This window comes from Trachymyrmex septentrionalis, unplaced genomic scaffold, assembly GCF_001594115.1.
Source record: "Trachymyrmex septentrionalis isolate Tsep2-gDNA-1 unplaced genomic scaffold, Tsep1.0 scaffold8, whole genome shotgun sequence".
NCBI lineage: Eukaryota > Metazoa > Arthropoda > Insecta > Hymenoptera > Formicidae > Trachymyrmex > Trachymyrmex septentrionalis.
Window position 1 is genome coordinate 2,797,430 of NW_017305987.1, and position 22,827 is coordinate 2,820,256.

Below are 22,827 nucleotides of genomic sequence, written 5' to 3' on the forward strand. Positions count from 1 at the left end.
TTTTTTTAAAAATATTTTTTTTGTACAAATATTATACTTTTTGTATTTATATAATTAACTTATAACATAATTATATATTTATTATTGTTATAAAAATTTTATTTAAGTTAGTGAACCGGTCAGTCATATAAATATACACATGAATTAAATAAAACTATAGAAAGTATAATCGTAAAGTAATGCTTCTTAAATGTTTTAGCTGTAAGAATGAATAACATACCTATTTGTCGTGTAAACGGTCATGCATATATGGATGGTGAATCTTTCACTGTGGATGAAGAACCCGATTTGATTTGCAATTGCCTACCAGGATACAAAGGTAATAATAATATTAATTTATTATTATATAATAAATTTACATTACTTTTAACATTTCAGTGCCATTGTGTCTCTATAGAAATTTGCTTTACTTCATACGCTAGAATTTTCTTAATAAAAATATATTTACTTGTTATCGATCCTTAATATTAGATATTTCGATTGAAAAAATATATGTTTTGTTATATATTAATTTTTACGCGATATTTTCGTACTCATGTAACAGATAAGTAACAAAATGATAAAAAATGATACTGAACAATTAAATTATATAATTCCCAAAGATATAATATACATAATACCTATTAGAATTGGGAATTTTCTAATTTTAGGTGAAAATGTTCCACCTTTTTGTATCAAGCTTAATCATTCTCCGTGTCTTCACCCTGCATTCAGTCACAATGATTACTTTCGTCAAAATTGTGCTCCAGTTTTCAATGATTACATAGAAAAGAACATGTGTTATGTGGCGATGTTATGTCGTAAGTTTGTAATTTGAATGCTGTACACATTTCATCACTGATTCCCATAACTGACATTATTCCCATAATTTTGTTAAATTTTTCAGATACTCCTGGCGACATTGTCATTTCTAACCGATTACCTTTTATAATGAATGACTATATTAGTATGTTTCATATTTATTTTTAAATTAATTTTATAATATCCTATGCATTTGTGGAATATTACATTGATAAAAAAATTATTTCTGTTATATTTGTTAAGAAATTTAGAATATATACATATATTTGTATGGCATTGAAGTGATATGTACAATTGGTTATATACATTTCAATTATTCTTTTAAAATGTAAACAATATTTTCTTTATTATCAATTTATATTACATTCTTTTAATAAGTAATTACTCGAATCGATATTCAATTTGAATTCTAAAGTACTTGGAAAATTGGAGCATTATCTATGTAGTATAAAAAATAAAATTAATACTAGCGTGCTTTAACAAAGCTGAAGAAGTTAATTTCTTGTTAATTTGTTTAAATTCATTAATTATTAATATTTTCATTAATTTTATAGATCGCGATATTAAGAAAAAAATTTATTACTTTATGATAGATTGCATTCGGTAATCATATGATGAATATGTAAGGTATATAAAATGAGATATTGGCACATATTTGAACGGTCAAACGATACTAATTACATAATCGTATTGTGAATCGCGTCAAATAGGAGGTAATTGCGACAAACATTGCATATGAATAACGAGCACTGCTCAAAATCAATTTCTGTAACATATTAATATTATAATCCTATAAAATGGTATTAATTACGAAATACGACTCACTTCATTGCGCATCCAATTTACTGAATACAGAAAAGTGTATTATATAAAATAATTGATGTACTATTAATATTTATTATATTCTAAGAAAATATATTATGATTACTCATTTGATATTCTTTTTTTCAGATATGTGCATATTTGGTAATTTGCTAATGCAAATTGGAGACAGACTACAGCCATCTCCAGAATATATGGTCGAGAGTATTGATTGCACTTGCGAAGTACCACCTGTACTAACTTGTATGTATATCAGACAATGGTAATAAGATTTCTTTTTCTTAAGCGTTATGAAAGATATTATAATGTATTAGATTATTATTTTTGCTATAAGATGCAAAACCTTATTATACAACTTAAAGATTTATAAAAACCTTAAATTGTAATAAAAATTTATATTTATAAGAATAGATATATTACTTATTAATTATTAATATCCATTGCTCAATTAATGTAATAAAATATCTATTTATTAAAAGAAACTGTATGGCGACATTACAAGTTCTATTATAAGTTGTATCTTCAGAGTTGTGCCTTCACATCGTTGAAAATATAGGTGCTGGTGAATATATATATATTTATATAGAAAAGATTAAAATGGTAAAATCTTATTATAGCTAAATAATTTTTTTTTAATATCTTCTCACTTATTGAAATTTGAATTTAATGTATAAATAATAAATTTGATGCAACTTATTATTCGCTTTTACATATATTTGCATAATAAGAAAGAGGAATGAGGGACTATGTGTGTGAATAGAAGGAAATTATTAATAAAATACATGAGTAAATTTTCCAAAATTTTTTTACTAAAGAAACATATATTTCAGTAACGAACACACACGGACAAATCAGTGGTCGAACTAAATTATACAAGATTAGGTACTTCGCTATTTCTTCTTTGCCTCTAGAAGGTTACAATGCTTTGGTTATCTTTTTTTTTTGTTTTGAATATATTATAGGATATTTACGGAGATATAATTAGTGTTCCTCTCTTTCGGCTTTTTAAGCACTGAATTACTTTATACCAAGCGGTTCGAAGTTCCCCGTTGTTTGCTCATGATCATTGTCCAACCGATCGATCGCGCGATCAATCGATGGAACGCGTCCGTTTACACTATTTCTAATCGGTATACAATAATTTGCTATCTCTATCGAGTCCATCTGTCAAGACGCATTTCGATCGCGATCGCGCGATTTTCGAACGGTCTATCTGTCGCTTCGTCGCAAAAGTTAATTCGTATTGTTGTGCTTATTGCGAATTTCCATATTTCACATATTCTCCGCAAAATTAAATATATTTTTTTAAAGAAATCTTCACTAAACGATAAAATCTGAAATTTTTTATCCAATGCTTTTTCGAATAGTTTATTGCAAAATGCTTTACACAGCTTTACACAGCCTTTTGTTTAATTTTGCATAATAAAGCATAGACATAATTCAAACGTGAATTAATTAAATTCTCATTAATTAATACTTGTGCATTGCTCAAGATATATATTAAAATCTAATTTGAGTCATCGGTTTTATTCGATAAATGTCTTATTTTTGGGAGTCATTTCAATTTTAAAAAATTATGTAAGAAATAAGCGAGAAAAATATCAGAGCGCTCGGAGACTCAAACCAAGGCCTGGATCTTTTCTATATTGATAGATTTCTGTTCTTTCATCCGAGCCACACAGCCCTGAGCTTCTCTTGTGCGTACTTCCCCCAAATTTCTTACAATTATAAATGTATAAAATAATTTTTATAATTATAAAAGAATTATAGTTAAATATTATATAATTTTTTTGTATATTTTAATCAAGATGTTACTAATTTTACTTTTTATAGAATAGATTATAGGTTTACCGAGTGAGAAAGATTCTTATTGTGCAACATAAATTCATCTGTTTAAAGTAACGTCTACAATGAGATTTTTTAAGGCGTTAAGCTTTAAGACTTAAGTTGTAAAAAATTGACCAATCACAGTCAAATGTAAGGAGAACGATCGACTATGTTCGATTTCTTATGGCTTAAAGCTTAAAACTTAAGTTATGCCTTAAAATCTCATTGTAGACGCCGCTTTATATATAAAAATATGCTCTGTGCCATGTAACACACTTCAATTTTATTTCTTTTTTTTAAATACCAGAACTAATATTGACATACATAATTCTGATTAAACTGTCACAATGGCACATTCATGATTAAAATAGTAAGAATAACAGATTTTGAGTTTCGAGAGGTATTTACAGAATTTGAATAAATGTTATTCGCAGAACTTTTTAAATCGAAGTATAGAGAATTGGAAAAATGGAAATTCGCGAGTAAAAAAAAAGCGTTTCAAGCACTTGTACAATATCGTTGAAAAACCGTTGGCAATGTGTAGACACGTCCTGCTGGCAGCGGACGGTCGAATATGTGGACGAGCATTACTCGTTCGTCTTTCTCGAACGATGCACAATTGTAAAATCGATCAGTAATATTCTCGCGGATGTTAAAAACTGTATGAAAGTGTGTAGGTATATGAATTTGTGATGCTAGTCCAATGCAGTCTATGATTTTTATCCTGCTTCATTTATTATTACACACGTGATATGCGCGGATATGGTAAGTAAATATCTTGATATGGCAAGTAAATAACAGTAACGCACGTACTTAAACTAATATATTTATATGCGATGGTCGCATTCTTCTCTTTCGGCATTTCTCGTCGATCTCTTGCTTAATTGACGGCGATCTGCATAAGAGCGCTGGCATGACACCGTGTCATTTTGTGCAATATCAAATAGAAGATTTGTTAAATAACTTTTACGATATCGTTTAACAAGCTTGACGATATCGCGCATTTATTCTGTACGCTGCGATAAGCTCTTGTATATTTATCGTAATGCCGACTTAAGAATTATTTTTATTGCATTTTATTATACGAGATCTCATGATTTACGAAAATTAAGATCAATAAATGTTCAGACGAAAGAATTAAATTAGGCAATGAGAATTTATAAAATTGTAATTTTATAGAGAAATTTATTAAATCTTCCGATTGTTTTTAAAGCTCCTGTGCGGCAATAAATAAATAAGAAAAGATAAGATTGTCGTTAAAGAGTGATAAAATAAAAGCAATTCGGTGTACCTGCAGATTTGTACTTTAAGAATTTTTCCTTCGTAACTATAACTTTATGCTGCATAATTCTCGAAAGTGAAATACGCAGAAATCATAGCGCAATTATTCGTTTCCTTCAATTGTACGCTTCTTATCAGAAGTATCGAAATCTAGCTTATGAAACGATTTGCAATGAAAGCATATTAACACATAATATGGAATGAAATATTCTCTATTGGAGTTCTTCTTATTCGCATCTGATTCGGGATCTCGTAAAACTGTCATGAAATCCGCGCAAAAGCTTCGCTTATCGCCGTTTCTTTTTGTAGAATCAGGAAATAATATTTCTCTCTTGTGTTACACGCCGATTGCGAACCGCTCTTGAGATAAATACACACGCGAGCCATCGCTCTTTCTCTTCTTCTTTCTCTCTCTCCCTTTCTCTCTCGAGTCGCATACGTACAAGCACACGAAACATATGCACACCAGTACACGCGATCTTATTTATTTCGTACTAATATTATAATCGAGAATCCTCGGCAAATGCTACAGATACAAACTAGAGAGCATAAGATGTAACGTCGGTACGCGTGTACAGATTCCTGCAAAAGATAGGCTCTACAGAGTTCACAGTGAGTCTGTTTTACTCGATTAGGAGATAAAAGTTTAACAATAAACATTTCAAAAGTTTTCGGAGCAAAAGTATAAAAATATAAATCGTATTTTGTGTCGATATCATTCGGATAGATAGACTTGGCTGAGAAATTCTGTCCTTTCTTTGATTCTTGAATGTCTGAAAGGAGTTTTTTCCTAGATTCTGAGATTACGAATCGTCACATTCTGGAATTCTTGGACCCTATCTCGGATCTCTTTAGATTTTTAGATTCCTATCTCCATAATTTATCGAACTCCTTAACAAATTCTAAAGTGTCTGTAATAAAATTTTGAGGCGTAAAATTTAAAATTTAAACCGTAAGAAGTTAACCATTTATAGTCGATTATTCTCGTCATATTCGACTGTGATTGATTAGTTTTTGATGGCTTTAGGTTTTAAGTTTAAACTTTATGCCTTAAAATCTCGTTGTAAACATTACTTTAGTCGCGCAAAGTTGTAGAATTTTTTATGTAGTTATTTGTAAATTTCTCGATAAATCTTGTCATTAAAGTAATATTTTCTTGACTGTGAATTCTGCGGAGGACAGTTTTTGCGCATTTTTAAAAATGCGTCGAAGAATGCACTCGATACGCATCGCGGCTAAATATACAATATTCGATAAGAATAAGATTACACAGATACGTAATCATAGTAGTAAAAAGTAAAAACAGTATGAAAAATTATTGTATTGTTTCCCATTACTTATTGTTACGTCGTGTTCCGTACTCTCGAAATTGCCAATGCGAGCTTGATTATAACTTTTTTTTTTTATTTTCTTTGCATCTAGTGAATATATTTATGAAAAGTTATTCCTTTCCTCCGAAGTAGATATTTTTTGTAGAAATAAAATATCGCAAAACGATAGAGTGTGACCAACGCGTTACAACAATTACTCGTAAATAGAAATCGCGTTATCAAATTTGTAACATCTATTCTACATGTAAATTTTTCAATTTTCGTTCAAGCTAATTATATGCTGTTGTGAGCTATGCTAGAGATTATTTAATAGCTTCATTTTTGTTATTTTTGCTAATAAATATCCCATAAGCGATTTTTTTATTTTCCTATCAATCTGGCGTTTGATCAATTCCGAGAGTGGAACGTCCTGTTATAAGTACGAACACTATGATATCGTATTACATGTACGATGATCTCTACGATGGTCGATGTTCTCTGAGATGACAATACTATGATCAACTAATGATTAATAACGAACGATATATGTTCAATAGCAGCTTTTTCTAAATGAAACTGAGATTTTCTGTTAATGAATTGTTTGATACGATAATACTATTATTTAAGTTTAAATTACATCAGGCATATTATCAAGTAAAATGTTTAGCAACAATGTGTATTGTTAAAGTTATCTTTAGCTACATTTAGTGCTCAGATCTTCTATGTTAAGAAATCATCATTTTCGTGAACATTTTTTATGTTTTTCCTTTGTTAAAATTTACAGTGAATTGAGAATAATTATTACTTAATTAATATAAAAATAATAAAAGCTTAACCTACGGCTTGTTGCCTAACGTAATATTTAGTTCGCGATTAAAGATTCAATCGAGAGGGTTGTAATTTTATTTAGAGTCGACGTTCTCTTAATATGTTATTGCAGCAAAGAATTTAGGAGTGCTATGCTGAAGAAGACTTTTTTGTTGGGAGTATTTCCATATTCTCGATGGCGATCGCGGTGAATGATTGAATGAATTCTGTTCGTTATGATAGCTCGATTATCTTGCAGGTGGTTACTGAGATAAATCGTGTCCAAAATGGTTTATTATTGTCCGCTTATATCTTTTTTTTTTTCGCTTTAGGTCATAAATGTTACCATACCTGTGAAAATACTCCCCTCGTATTAACTACTCACATTGCTAAAACTTTTTTGTTTCATCCGGATTTTACCACGCGTGACTCGCGACAATTCGATCGTTTCGATTATCGATTTAGATATTCACATAAAATATCTAACATTCGAAAGATTTTATTGAAGAGTGGAATCGAATTATTTGTTTCGAAAAAATCTGGCGATGCGTAAACCAACTTCTCGTCTAAAATCTCATAAGATGTGACGTAAAGTAAACTAGTTAACTTTAAAATTACCGTATGTAACTACATAGACAAAATAGTTTGTAGTATTATTAATCGTCCAACAAAGATAATGATACTCATGTATTTCTTGACATGAATTGTAGAGATACAACGTGTAAAACCGGCTTTCACAAACTTCTATGGGATAGATCTCTTCTTTACCAAGTGGCAATTGGCAGAGACCGTTTTTATCCTCATTTTACACGTGTGTATTTCTGCATCTTTTATTTAGCAAATGTGTATTGAACATTGTTTGCTCTAATCTCGATTAATTCGAAGAATTACAAATTTAATCAAATATTAAATAAACTTTATAAATAAATAACTTCTATTATTTTTTTTATAAATTTGACATATAATATCAAATTTGTAAAAATATGTTAGTCACATACTTTACTCATTATTTTTTATCATTAGGACATTCTGTGTTTCTTTCAAATACACATACATACATTATGATCCAGTAGCTTATCTTATTAAAATAATAGAAATAATTAGTATTATGAAAACATTAATTAAATAGAATATAATGCATCGCCTGATTCTATAGAGGAATTCTTATCCTGTTTCTTGTTATTTTATCTCGTATTATCACTATTATTATCGCTAATTTCTAAGGGCACAATCACACCATACGCTCAATATAAGTTCATTCGTTAATCCTTCTGCCTTTTCAACATCTGTCTATATTGTATAGATTTATCTAAGTTTTTTTCTAAACTTTCAAGAAATACAAGCGCGTTGCGACATTCTATTCCCATTTTATGAATTTTTAATTAATAAATCTTTGCGCTATAACGAGCTCGAAAATCTAGTAAAAACGAAAAATTATCGGGGAATATATGCCATAAAAATTTATTCAATATAAAGAAATTTTAATGCGGAATTTTCACAAGTCTTTAGTTAAAAATCATGATTAAAAACAGACAAAGTAAAGTATTTTTAATTATTCGCGGTGTATTATAAATTAAAAAAACAATCGGTATCTGCATCTGCATTATAATTATAGGCTCTTTCACCCTGCACTAGTAGAAATGTGTATATTTATTAAAGATCTACACCTTTTCGTGGAATGTTTTACGGAATATCGCACGACGTTATGCAACAAGTTACATATATTATTATAATCATTTTATCCTATACATTTTTTACGTGAAATTTCACTACTAGATTTCTCTCGTATTTTCTAAATCGTTAGAAGACGAGACATTCTGGACATTCCCAAAATTGTTCCACTTTTAGCTTATTTCTTTAGTCTTTGCCTTTATATCAGGTATACGTACATTGATTTTGAAAGTACACACGGTATAAATGCGCTTTTCTTTCTCTCTCTTTCTCTTAACAGATCGGTTACGCCGAATCAGAGTTTTACCATTGTGTCATGTGGATTGTTCTAAAAATTAGTTGTTTAATTATGATTAATAAAATTAAAGAATTTATGTGTCAATTACTGTGATATGCAGAATGCGATATGGTATTTTAATTTGATATGCATATAAATATAAAATTATTTGCCTTTTGCACAATTGACGTTTATCATCGCGGCTTGATCATTTCAAATTAAAATACATTCTGAAATTTTTTTCTGATAATCCCAGAACAATTATTTTTAATTGAGATGCTTATTCCAAGAAATATTAGACAAGAAATAAAAAGGTAAGTTCACTGGACAGAGATTTTAAATATTTTGATTATTGACAATAGAGTTAGATTCGGTTATTCTTTTTATTTCTTGCATATATTTCTATCGAACAATGCTTTCAATGCAGCATTGGAAATATATTACATTAATCGGCACATGTATATTTGCTGGACGAGACACTTTGACATATAGGTATTCACGCCAATCTCTTCTGCACTATTGCATCGAATTTAATAACTTGATAACGCGCATTTACGATTTCTCCGCGAAGAAATATATTATTCTTATTAAATTCTTACTAACATACGTGTTAAAAATTCTTGTTATTTTTTTTTTTTCATTGTAAAACACTCTTCCATTGATCTCATCGTAATTAAAACGACTAATGGAAGAGATTAAAAAATGTTAATAAAATTCTCCGGCTATTTTATAAACATATTAAAAAAATTAAAATATACCTCCGAAAATTTCCTAAAGTCTTTTAAATAGATATGCTACAGATTAATTGTCGCTAATTATATTCACGAGTATCTAACAGTTCACTGTGAGTTGTCAAATTAAGACTCTAATTGTATAAGATACTCTTTCTCAGACTTAAATTTTCACTAATATCTCGTACATTTCCTCTTTCACTGTCCTGATCATGGCAGTTTAGCTAGCTTACGTGTGTCCGAATCCGACAATCGGAATTTCTTACCTACTCGCTTATCCTAATCGTGATCTTCGAATCACAAAGGACAGCGAAATCTGTCTATTCGCATTTATGGAACTCACACGATTTCGAAAAATTAATCTTTGAAATTCCATTGTTATCACTATCAGTATTTTAATACAGATGTCATTAATTATAGCTATTGTTGATTATAACTGTAAGAAAAAAATAATATGCTCAATGTAAGTATGCATCTTCAGTAATATTAATCGTGTGAGAACCCTTTTCTGCTTTTCGCATTCTCTCTCTCTCTCTCTCTCTCTCTCTCTTTCTCTCCTCTCCTTATTTTTCCTTTCGCACATATACTATCGCCATTGGCTCATTTTCTCTAGTTTATATCATTTAAATCAACTCCGCATAATCCAGGCACACTTTTCTACTTTTCATCTTCAAACAAACTTTCCGTGAATCCATTTCAGCTCAGTTGCCACAGAAGTGTTATCAAGCTTTATTAAAAAATTTTACATCTGAGATTAATTTGTTATTTACTTGCTAACGTTACTTATAAACATCATTTGTTCATGTTGATTTTATTTTATTATCCGATAAATTAATTTCAAAATTGTATAATAATGAACTAATTATGAATGATAATAGCATTTGGCCTGAGCTGAAGAGGACAAACATGTCGAAAAAATAAGTATTGTAATCTAAAAAATGATTTTGTTAACAAAGAACGTTGATCAATCGCACTCTTCTGATTTATAGTCTGTCGGCTCGATTCGTAAATGTCTCAATCGTGGCGGCGTTGATACTCGTATGTATACCGATCAAATATTATGTCACGCGAGATTCGCAAAAGCTATACGAAGGCTATTTGATGATTCAGTAAAAATGAAGATATTTTCGATATTTCGCCATGCACGTAAAATCGGCGACGTGTTCTGAATATGTTCGTCAAAGTATGAAATAGTACTGGCGAGTTACCTAATTTCTTCCTTGCAAAGATCGCACGCAGATCGTTATTATTGGTTATTACAGAGAGAGATCGATATAGTATAATCAAACTCGAATGGAGAAATGATAAACATGCAATAGATATAATAAATTTGTACCTTATTTTGCAAAGTAAAGCTTTTTGAGATATTCTACAAATAATTTTTAATTGGAGTATATAATTATCATATTACTATAATTACTTAGTTTTTAATAATTATAACCAAAAATAATTTTCTGCTTCAACGTGAAGGTTCAAGATCTTATTATCATTTGTCGATCAAAGTTTCATTCAATTTATGTATATTCGAGCGTGATAAACGTAAATTATCAACCGATAATTTCATTCACTGTGACGTGAGTTATGAGCTAAAGTCGCGAAATTAAAATTTTTATATGTTAATGATAAATTCTCTTACTTCTCTTTTACCTCTTCACTCCGCTCTCATCATTATAACTTCTACATATGTATATGCTTTTCCTTTTTCGCATTCGTAATCTATGGAAACGGCACAAAGCTGAACGGCTAATGGTAGATACAAGTATATTACAAGTACACGCTCGCGAAGTATCCGCTCGCTTTGTGCTCCCGCTTCGCCGACTCAGAAGCGGAGGAGGAAAGTGATTGTCCCCGTAGAAAGCTACACGAGGTACTAGTATATAGTCGCTGAAGAAAGAATCTCTTGATTTATGATATCCAAAGAAATTGCAAGCGCCAGTTCCGAAGTGCTTTTTAGCACAATCTTTTATTAGAGCGAATAAAATAACGGTTGAAAAAAAAGTTCTCCGAACTCATTTGTAGATTTATTCATTGAAATATATGATATATATACCTATTTGCTCTTTAATTAAAAAGTTTCTTTTCATTATTTGAGAGAACGCAAGAAGTTATGTATATGTAATATGCATATCCAAAAAATAAGAAGCTAATCAGTAGATTTGACTGCAAAGTTGGCTGGAAAAATCCAATGGATGGAAAAATCATGGCAAATTTCGGATTTTACTAATATCGGACTTTATCCAATGGAATAAATTAAGCAAAACCATAAAAATGATTAATATGTAATTTTAGAGTAATATTTATGTACTTTATGCAAAAAGATATTTTTTATATGTAAAATACATTTTTAAAACAAGATAACTTTGAAGATAATATAAATGTTAAATTTAATAATTTTTAGCTTCAGAGAAATATAGAATTTGTATCAATATAGACGATCTGATTCGTCATCTGGTTTACCATTCAATATGTTGTGACAAAAAACTAGTTCCATTTGTTAAGCTGATTCCTAATCTATTACGGATTTCATTTTTAATAAAGCTTAAATTGGAAAACATTCTCTCAATTGGCGCTAAACTAGAATAGTGATACAATACTGAATTAGAATACCGATAACAAAATTTTCCATTTATTTTTTGCTTTTAGTAAAAAAAAAGGCCAGTTTTTTGCCCGTTTTTTTTTCCGGAAAATATCGGTTTTTACCACTAGCATGGATTTTATAAAAAAAAAAAGTGGAATTCCGCCAATCCTGTTTGGCTGTGAATTGTCAGATGAAAAAAAAACAGATGATGAAAGCAAATTTTATTCATGAATAAGTTTTTTCTTAAGAACAAAATAAATTGCAATTTCTTATTATAGCTTTGTCGGCCAATACACATGCACTAATATGCATTTCAAGCACTTTTGCGTCAGATACACGCGTGCGTGTACATAATGATTTCACGGTAACGATTTTCCATGCAGTAATTTCGGGAAAAATCTTTTTCCCTCGACGTTTCTTTTTTTGAATCGCGCTTGTACGTATTTCAATTTAGAAGGAAAATTACAATGTTTTATATAACCACTAAAAAGTGCATACAAATATTATAAATTGTAGATACTGTAATTTAATACAATTTTTCTTTAAAAAATCCTATAAATCTGTTCGTACTTTCGCCATCATAGTCGGCTTGGCAGTTTAATACTCGATGTGTGTTTTGTTATATTTTTTTTTATCTTTATTGATACATTTATAGAGATGTACTATGAATACTGTGAATACGATATATGTCAAGGATGACCAATCCATTAATGGCACGCGAAGATATTTTTAGTAGCTGCTCGGTTAAAAAAACACATGTTAGAGAAAAATTTAAGGAACCAAAAATATCACAGTAAAGTAGCAATCGTATTCCATTAAAATCTTTTTTATACTTGCACTTTCTGGCTGCGTTCGTTTCGTTCGTTTCCGAACTAAATTACTATTTACTTCAAAATGAATGTAAAACAGAACGCAGGAGAAGAAATAAACCTTGTTAAACAGAAAAAAAATCTTTTTGCTTTCAATACTAGAGAAGAATGTATAAGTAAGATTACGGTCTTTTTTGCTTATCTTTAGAGGGATTTATTTTAAAAATCTTACAGTTATCTTTTTCTTGAATAAGGTTTGTTACAATTCATTATTTCATTGTATATTCTTTGTCTCAAAATATAATACTGTTCCAGTATTATATAGTAACTTTTCTGTCCTGTAAATATTAATTCTGTAGCAGAATGACACATCAAAGATTTTAAATTCACAAAATAGCACGCTAGACAAAAAGATTGGCCATCTTTGATATATTGGGTTGGCAAGAAAGTAATTGCGTTTTTTTAAAAGACATCTATCAATAAAAACCGCAATTACTTTCTTACCAACCAATATAAATATATCTTGATAGAGTAAAGTTTCAGCTTTAAAAATCTCTTTTTTAAATTACGATACGACAATTTTTAATGAAGTTATGAGCAATTAAAGTCAAAATAATTCTTTTATTTAATCCGCGATAACTCAGTAACCAAAAATCGTAGGAATATTTAAAAAAAACGATTTTGTAGGGAAAGTATCAAGCTTTTACGATAGATAATCGAAAATTTTCTCAAATTCGTTTTGGACACGATACAAATCCACAAAGTGAGAAGAAAATTTTTCGTCTTTTTCAGCTCGTAGTTTTTGGTATGTAAAAATTACCAACTCATATAAACTTAAAAAATGTGATAAGCTTTTAAAAGTAGAGATTTCAAGCTTTAAAACCCTTTTTTTAAATTTCATTCATTTGAATTTCATTCATTATTGACGAAGATATTGTATATACAACTTTGAGCTAAAAAAAAACGCAATCACTTTCTTGCCCACCCAATGTATTGCCTCTGATAATTTATATTGATATAATTAACATAATCACGCGATGCAATTATCAATTGCAATAAGCGGTACAAGTTGCCGAGTTTGTAAAGACTTCCGCGAAAATCGTTACCGTGAACGGCGGATGCGATCCGTACGATTAAAACGGCGTTCTTCTCTCTCTACTGCTTCACAGAATACACACCGAGAAACACCTGACTTACGTGACTAGGCTATGTAACGAAAACTCATTGCGCACACGTGCACCACGAGATCGAAGCTCCCGTTTTTCCTCCCTTTTACTATATGTGCGTGTATTTATTACTCCCATTCTATTCACACTCGCACACGCTCGCACACATACGCACGCGTTACGTACGCACACGCGACACCCACTCACACTGTTTGTAATTAATTTTTGTCCAATAATCTCTCGGACCGCGTGTTCGCGCCTCGCATTACGTCGACGATATCCCGTTTCTCCCTCCCCCTTGTAAACAATTTGTATACCTATATCCACCCGAGGGAATTTCGAAAACAGCATTCGTTCGATCATCTGTTCGCAAAATCTGTTTACTTCATTAATAGCTTGATTAGCGATGCAAACAAATCCGCGAATGTCGACTCGGAATATCGATCCTGCTCTCTCTTGCCTTTCTCGTTTATTTTCGTTATTTTCCTTTATTTATCTACGTTATGTAATGCCTGATCCAACCCTCATCGTTCAAGAATACTCCGCGTCTATTCTATGACGAAATTTCTTCTGAGAGAACATATAGACTTCCGTAAAACGAAAGGATAAAAAGAATTTACACAATTGTTCTTCGTGTCGAAATTGAATTTTTCCGTTCCTCTTGACCGTATCGGTCGTACTTCCGGTGCGGTTCCATGGTACTTAAGGGAGGTCAGAAGGTGGTTGGGAATTGCGTCTGCGTTACTTGTGGCTCGATGTTCGCCGATAGCACGCGACCGATATCAGCAGAAGACGATTCGACGTCTGGCGTCGCCCCGTCCCCCAGGGGCGGTGAGGGCACCACCGCTCCGATTCACCCTGCGGGCTCTGGTCCAGGCCTGCCTCTGTCGACACAAAAGCGAATCGATTATGCATGTTGTTTGATTTATAGCCGCTTTCGTCGACATCATTGATAGTTGATATTGATTTAATTTATTCTGAACTTTTTTGTGCAATTGAAAGTACAAAGGCACAAAGAATTAAACGGTTAAATGTAATTAATAGTGAAATGGAAATTTAATGTATCATATCGCGATACATCAAGTTCCTTCGTCATATTTATTTAGTTCTCTTAAAAATTGTAGCAGGATTGTGATATTTACACATTGTTATATTTACACTGAGCGCGTATAGAAACTTAAAATCCAATTTAGAGATTACACACGTGATAGCAGACTACAATGTATTTTATCCAATATTATGTGTATTTTTGTAAAGAAATATTTTGAAACTAATAATGTGTTTAAACGTTTAGTATTTGAATATATTTATTTTGCACGGATTTTTACATAAAGATTGATAAAAATTAAACACGCAAAATGAGAATTATTTTCTTATATAATATAAATACGAGAGTTATTTTATCTTCTCACAACTTTAACTTCTACAGAAGTTACTTATAATTCTGCTTACGTTAAAACTTATATATTTAATTAATGTACAGAAGCAAGTCGCAGTAACTTTATGCTTTCAAAGATAATTTATAATATACACAATATTTTACGCTCTGACACATACTTTCTGAACAATCTCTAAAATTCTATAACCTTTATATCATAATTTGCCTGTTTTGAAACTTGTTTAAGTTTTAAAATAAAATTTAGTTCTTGCAAATATCGCATGTACGATGATATTTTACTTTAAGTACCGCGCTTACTCAGCTTTTCATAATACACAAAAGCTATCCTTATGCCATAATAATAATATTATTCGAAATAACCGTGAAAAGCGTAATCATGTAATCACGTTGAATAATTAGCAGTCGATATATCGAAGTTACGGCGAGGCGTCTGTGAATATCATTTTTTTTTAACATTGACATTCAGCGGCCTGATTGCCTCGTAATTGCGCTTTGAAAAGCGACAAGTCTTTGATATACGAGTGTAACAGAACGCCCACCCCGAGGCGGACCATGTAATTGCAACAATGGTAATGGTCATACTCTTTGTAATTGAAAATTTCATAGTTCCACCGAGCACAAGTTACGCTTATATTTCAAAGAGAATGAAGTGAACGACAGAATCATAGCGTGATTGTCGGATGCACCACAATTTTTAACTCACCTACACAAACCACTCGTCTTTCTGGCTGGAGGAGATGTCGCTGAAAAATAAAATGAAAGATATATATATGTATACATCAATTAATTGCATGTAAATATTATAGATATTGCGAATAAGGATTAAATAACGCTTTTTCTAACGTTATGTAATTTTTATTTGTAATATCTATATGTATCTTTGTCATATGTCTATCTTATCAAGAAACATCTATTTTCAATTTTTACTAAAACATTGCAATACAGAATTATATTAATAGTTGATCTGTATTGATACATTTTATAATAACTGAACACATAATAATTGTTTTGTTAGGAGAATTTCTTTAGTTTAAAGATATATTACATATATTTTTTAACAAAATGAAAAAATATAAAAAAATTATAGATTTTTTTGTATTGTACTATGTTAGAAAGTAACACACAAAGTTTTGCAGCGATTTAGGATAGCTGGATAAATTTGAATAAAACAATTATTTTAATAAGAATAAGTATGTTCTTAAAAAATATTTAAGATAAAATATATTTAAGATAAACAAAATGTTTTATTTAAATTATAAAATTGTTTTGATAAATATAAATATATATTAATCTTATCAAATTGCTGCTATTTATTATTTATTTTTATACGAAAAATATCAATTTCAAATTCCAGCGCTTTTTGCAGAAACTTAATACATTTTTAAGTCAAAGTAATCGAATATAATTTTCTTTAAATTTTTTCTCGATAATTGCAAAATGGAAGAAGATTATGTGTACATCCGTTTCATACAAACATCCGTATTATGCGAATATTCATTTCAAATACAATGAATTTTCTTATTACACTGTATAAAGTAAAAATATTTTCCTGATACGAAAAATTATATTAAATTAGATATTATTATTCATCGATTAATTCATTTATAGCGTATCTACGTATATAATTCGAAAACCTCTACGTCTTATATTGATCACTCTTTCATCTCTCACACGATCTTTTCGCGATTTGAATTTATGACAAAAGAGTAACACAGGCTTTTGAGAGTCGATCAATAACGATGGTGTATAATGCTATTGAAAGAGGATCGACCCTTTTTCGATTGACTGATGTATTGTTTTTGCAACAAAAAGTACGCACCTTCTCCAATTTCTCTCGATTCTAATCTAAACGTTATAAAAACGGTCTACGATCCTGATCGAGTTTCTCGAGGCGTTAGCCATTTTTACGGGCACCTAACATAAAACTCAAACAACGATCTTTTTCACTGCTGTACAAAAAAAGTTATATTCTTTACACAATAATACGATAGAATCATTTTGTTGCAATTTAATTACAAGTCTTCGTTGAATATTTTGCCAAAAATTAAAAAAAAATGTTTAACAATATATACTTGGAAAACTTCGTTTTAATATATAATGTATAAGAATTTTCATTTTCTTCAGTAAAAGAGTATTTTAAACATTAATAGAAATTCAGTTATAATGTCTTTGTGAGGTTTTGAAATTTTTAATAATTCCGTCATTTTTCCTTCTTTTTGATAACGCGATACTTGTGATTCTTTTCTTTATAATGGAGATAGAACCGTGAAAGAGAATACTGCGGTTATTCGCACAAAACTGGTCCGAGTAGTACTACAGTTAAAAAAATTATAAAAGGAAATGTAACAACGCATTTTCTGTTTGAAAACACAATATAGAATATCTGGAAAAGTGAAAAATGTCTCACCTGTCGGAACCATGGCTCCTCACTTTGCCTGGCAGTAGAGGCGGACCCGGGCCGCGCTGTGCCCGAGCCTGAGGCCCGCAGGGCGCAGCCAGTTTCCCGGCCGTGGCAGGGTCGTGGCCCCCGTTACTCCCATCCCCGAGCCGTAGTTCCCCAGGGGCCCCAGAGTACCGGTTGTGCCCTTCAGCGTGGTCATGCCCATTGGTAGTCCGACGCTTGCTCCGTTCGATCCGTACATCTGTTGCACTAAAATGCCGTAAGACACATCAGTCCCGCCACACCACCTGCATCCCTCTTGACGATAAAGTCAAGTCGTCGAATTTGCAAAATCTTTTTTATATATTTCGTAGAATTGTAAGGGAAACATTTTACAGTGCGAAATAATGTAACTTTATCTATTTTCAGCTAATTTTTCAAAAAAGTAGTATTATTATAAAAAATTTTCTAAAGGAATTGAATCTTAATTATGAATTTGTAGAAATTATATTATTTGAACTTATATGTCATCGCGAAGTATTAATTTTCTATACGTCGTCATGTAGGATAATATGATGAAACTTCGTATAACACGGTACAATTCTGAACGAAATAAGGTTTGAATTCAATTTTCGAGTTGAACTCAACTTTGATTTTTTTATTTGGCAGGATCCTTTAGTACTATTTACACAATGAGACGTGGATTATCAAATTTGGACTTTAAAATTGAATTGAAATCTTATTTCCTTCGGAGAGAATTGCACCATGTTCGAAATTATTTTAGTATCTTTTTATTAATTAATATTATTATTGCTTTACTATTATCTTCGTTTAATTCTATTTAAGTGCACATGTCAGAAAATATTATCTTTATTAAAAATAATATTACAATATAAGAGCTATTTCGAGTACAATAACAAACAAGCGCGCAAATATTATTACCTCTTATATCATAGAAAGGAATTTGAAATTCGTTTCTACGAGGGTAACATATAACAGAACAAGATAAAAAATTCTCAAGCGTAAGTTTTGAAATTTACATCCATTGATATATGCAATCTATTTCTCGAAAGTGACAGCGATACGCATTGCGCTTTTCCGCATGCGATTACGCGACGAATTTTCTGCGCGCTCTTTCAGCCGTCACTTATCTCGACGAAACGGAACACAGTTTCCTTGCTTTATGGACGAGCGGAATCCAGGTCAAACGTATTTCGTAAGTTTCGGTAGAGAAAATGCGGTTAACGTTTCTGACGATTTTTCGGCCTGTGAGACGTGGTGTCGCGAAAGCGTGAAATCTACGCGCGGAACGTGACAGGGATAAGGTGACCGGCGATCTTTGATAGACTCCTCGACGAAGTTGCACATATTTACGATAACTATGCAAAAGTTTGGGCGATTTCGGGCCCGTACATCATGGCGTGGTTCTGACATCTCGCGCGATTATACTGGAGTGAAAGCCGAGGATGTGAATAGCTTAAAGTCCGTCCTTCTTGCCACACAAGATTTGTCACAATTGCAACTCGTGGCGACAATTCACTCTGACAATTCGTTGCGTATATAACTCTTTAAGTTGAGATATATGTCAAAATTTTCTAAAATATTCTCGTCTAAAATCATATTTATCAATACTGAGAAATTTTCTCTCTTTAAATAATAAACAATTAAATATTTCAAATTCAATAATTTTAACGTGACTTTATGAATATAAACAATGAAAAAAAGGAATAAATATTCATACGCAGGATCTATGTAGCGAAAGTTATTTATTTAAATTTATTTTGTTAACAAAATAAAAAGATCATAGACGTTTTGTCCAAGATTTCGCCATCTTCGGTATGTGTAATTCAATTTGACGTCAAATTAAAAAATTTGGTATCAATATAAACACAAAATAATATAAAAACGCCTAGAGATCGTTAAATTCGTAGTTGTCAATATAAAAATAAGTCATAAATTTTAACGTCGAAATTTAAAATTTGATAATTACAAATAAATAAATTAAACCGAAGATAAGTTACTAGAATTTAACAATCTCTCAGCGTTTTTATGTTGTTTTGCGTTTATCTTGACAATCAAATTTTATATTGACCTCGAATTGAATTTTTACATATTAAAGATGATCAAATCTTGGCGGAAACGTCTATGATCTTTTTATTTTGTTAACGACATAAGTTTAAATAAATGACTTTTGCTATGTCCTGCGTGTAACAATTTTTTCCATTCTTTTCATTGTTTAAAAATATTTTCGAATTATTTTTGAAAATTTTGAGATCCCTTTCATGAATTAAAAACATACGCGAAGAAATTAATAGAATTAACTGATGTATTGAAAAAGTATCTGTGTCACAGAGAAATGCAAGTAATAAATGTTTTCAAAAATGTGAAAATGTTTCAGACGTTCACGTCGCTGAATGGCGAAGAAGTGTGCAGCTTTGTGACATTCCTGCGCTTTTACTGGTTTACGCGATTTTTCAGTGCAAATAAGCATTGCAGCGTTAAATATATGCTCGGGACGTGAGGGATAAACCCGTGCATGACTTTAGAAACTCGAGGCAACTGCGTATTAGCTTCATAAAAGTTCCGACTTTCGTGCTTTCGTATGTATTACGTCTACGTGCAAACGGCAAGCATCACATTGTTAATTTAAAGAGAATCGTCGAGTATATTTTAACTGAGTATTATTATTCTCTACGACATAATCGCGCCCGCGTTTAGTTATTCAGGATCACTATTTTACAGTGTGATATAAAAGCAACAGCTTCTCGTTCATACGAGTGATTTAAATCAATGGCTCTTAACATATCTTGTTGAAAAACGATCGCGTGCACAATAAAACGATTAATTGCTCTCTCTATATCGTATTACAAATTTGATATTACACCATTCGATTCGTCTGACAAAATACAATAATAGCGTTATGTTACATTATGCAGAAGGATACATCGTAGCATGCGTTTCTCATATTTTTGTGAAAATGTTGCACCGCTTATGATATATTACTCTATTATACGTTTTCGTTGCATAGCTTGAATTTTAAACGACTGTAATGACGATCAATACAGCGAGATATAAAGAGGGGGATTTATTACACCATACCGTATTTAAAGAGATGCATTTTTTATTTTCACCATTTTACGATTACGTAGCTTTAAGTTAATATTGCGAACAGAATAATAAAAGAGAATGATTTAACTGTAAGTCGTATTATTGCATTGAAAGCAATACTCTCTCAATTATTTTGCGTAAAAATTCCCGATTTATAGTCACTGTCAAAATTGATATTTTATCTACCGAATAACTGCGCGAGTATGCATTTTCGCGTGATCTCTCTTAATTCAAAATGTCTCTCACAGGAAAGTGGTGTGCGTTCCACGGTGAAATTTCCATCTCGCCCATAAAGGGAGAGAGCTATTTTTTGATCTCCTCAACGACGTCGGCGTTTTCCGCAAATTCGCTGTTCGCGAACGACATTTTTCAGGGCATCGAAAAAAAGGGCCGACATAGCCTTAAAGAATGCCATCCGGCCAAAAATTTACGATCAGCTCCGAAACTGTAGAAGGGCCGCGAAAATGGCTTCGAGAGAAGTAGAAAAAGATTTTTATCGCCAGTAGATTTATGTTCTTGTTGTTCAAACATTATTCTACGATATCGTATCCTTAAACAGATATTTATGATGTTCTAAAGTAAATGTATCACGATATTACATCTCACGATTAGTAAAATATAAAGAAAATTAAATCAATAAATGAAACATTAAAAACTATATACTTACATATTTTAAAGTTTATGATTAGTATTCTTGATAAAATTAGAATTGATTGAACACTTGTTCTCCTATCGATGCGATACGTCAAATAAATAATGTAATTTATTCCTTCAAGAGTTGCAACAAGAAAGACAATTTCTATACGAAATAATTTTAACGATGTAATCATTTTGAATGTAGCAACAATTATTATATTTACATTACCAAGTATTGTATTCGCACTAACAATATTGTATTATTAAAGTTTAATGAACGGTAATTTTAGTTCGGATAGCATTCTATTCTCTAAAGTAACCATCCCAAAGCAACCATCACCGTATATACGTAGAAGCAATCACGTGATGCAAGTTATGTGGCAGTCGGAATACAACAGTGCCAAAAGTGGGCTCTCCAAGCTGACGGACGAATGCAGTTTGGAATATGCATGAGGCTGTAGTCGCTGGATGATCACGTTTTCTGGGATGTGATCTCCTTGCAATCTCCATATGCGACATAAAAGGCTTTTAGCAAAATCACCAACAAAACTGATGATATCTATATAAAATGAGGCTCGAAAAAATCTATCAGTGAAAAATATTTAAAAAATCTAACAATCTGATGAGCGATATGATTCTACTTATTGACGCAGTGTATATGACTTTGGTTTTATTTTATGTAAGTTTTTATATTATTATTGTATAAGTTAATATTTTTGATTATCATTTGGCTATTCATTACATAGCTAATTTGGCATTTGGATAAAGAAGAACGAGCTAAATTGTCGGGAATCACCATCTTGGAATTTGCGTTACTTATGTAATTTCTATTTATATTTTATATTGATAAGGAATTAAAGAGTCAAAACAATTATTTTATTCGTTTTGTTACATTCACACGAAAATAAAAGTTTTCTGTGCATCCAAACAGCTGATGTAGGTTCTGATGGGCTTTTTTATATTTTTAATTGATGATGACATCTAATAATAACAGCAAGCAAGGGATCATATCTCAAAATCGGCGAAAATGTTACGTTTATTTCGGAATAACCAGTATTGATTTCTTGGCAATTGAGGTCGCGTATATAATGGCAATAACGCTCATAAACTTCGTATTTGAAAATAATTTTCACAATAGGGATAGGAAAGAAATAGTAACAGTTATTTTAATTCTACAATTGACACATTTTTCAGTATATATCTACAGATATATATATATATATA

At 31.0% G+C, this 22,827-nt stretch overlaps 1 protein-coding gene across 1 annotated transcript in view; it reads left to right on the forward strand.

Annotated features, from left to right (window-relative positions):
- LOC108754399 overlaps positions 1–22,056 on the forward strand; it is a 24,225-nt gene extending 2,169 nt beyond the window's left edge. Inside the window, exons 4-8 of the mRNA XM_018496648.1 lie at positions 200–319; positions 651–800; positions 887–946; positions 1,753–1,885; positions 21,894–22,056. Coding sequence (XP_018352150.1) covers positions 200–319; positions 651–800; positions 887–946; positions 1,753–1,885; positions 21,894–22,056 — 626 coding nt within the window. The remainder of the gene's footprint in view (positions 1–199; positions 320–650; positions 801–886; positions 947–1,752; positions 1,886–21,893) is intronic.
- The last annotated feature ends 771 nt before the right edge of the window (positions 22,057–22,827 follow it).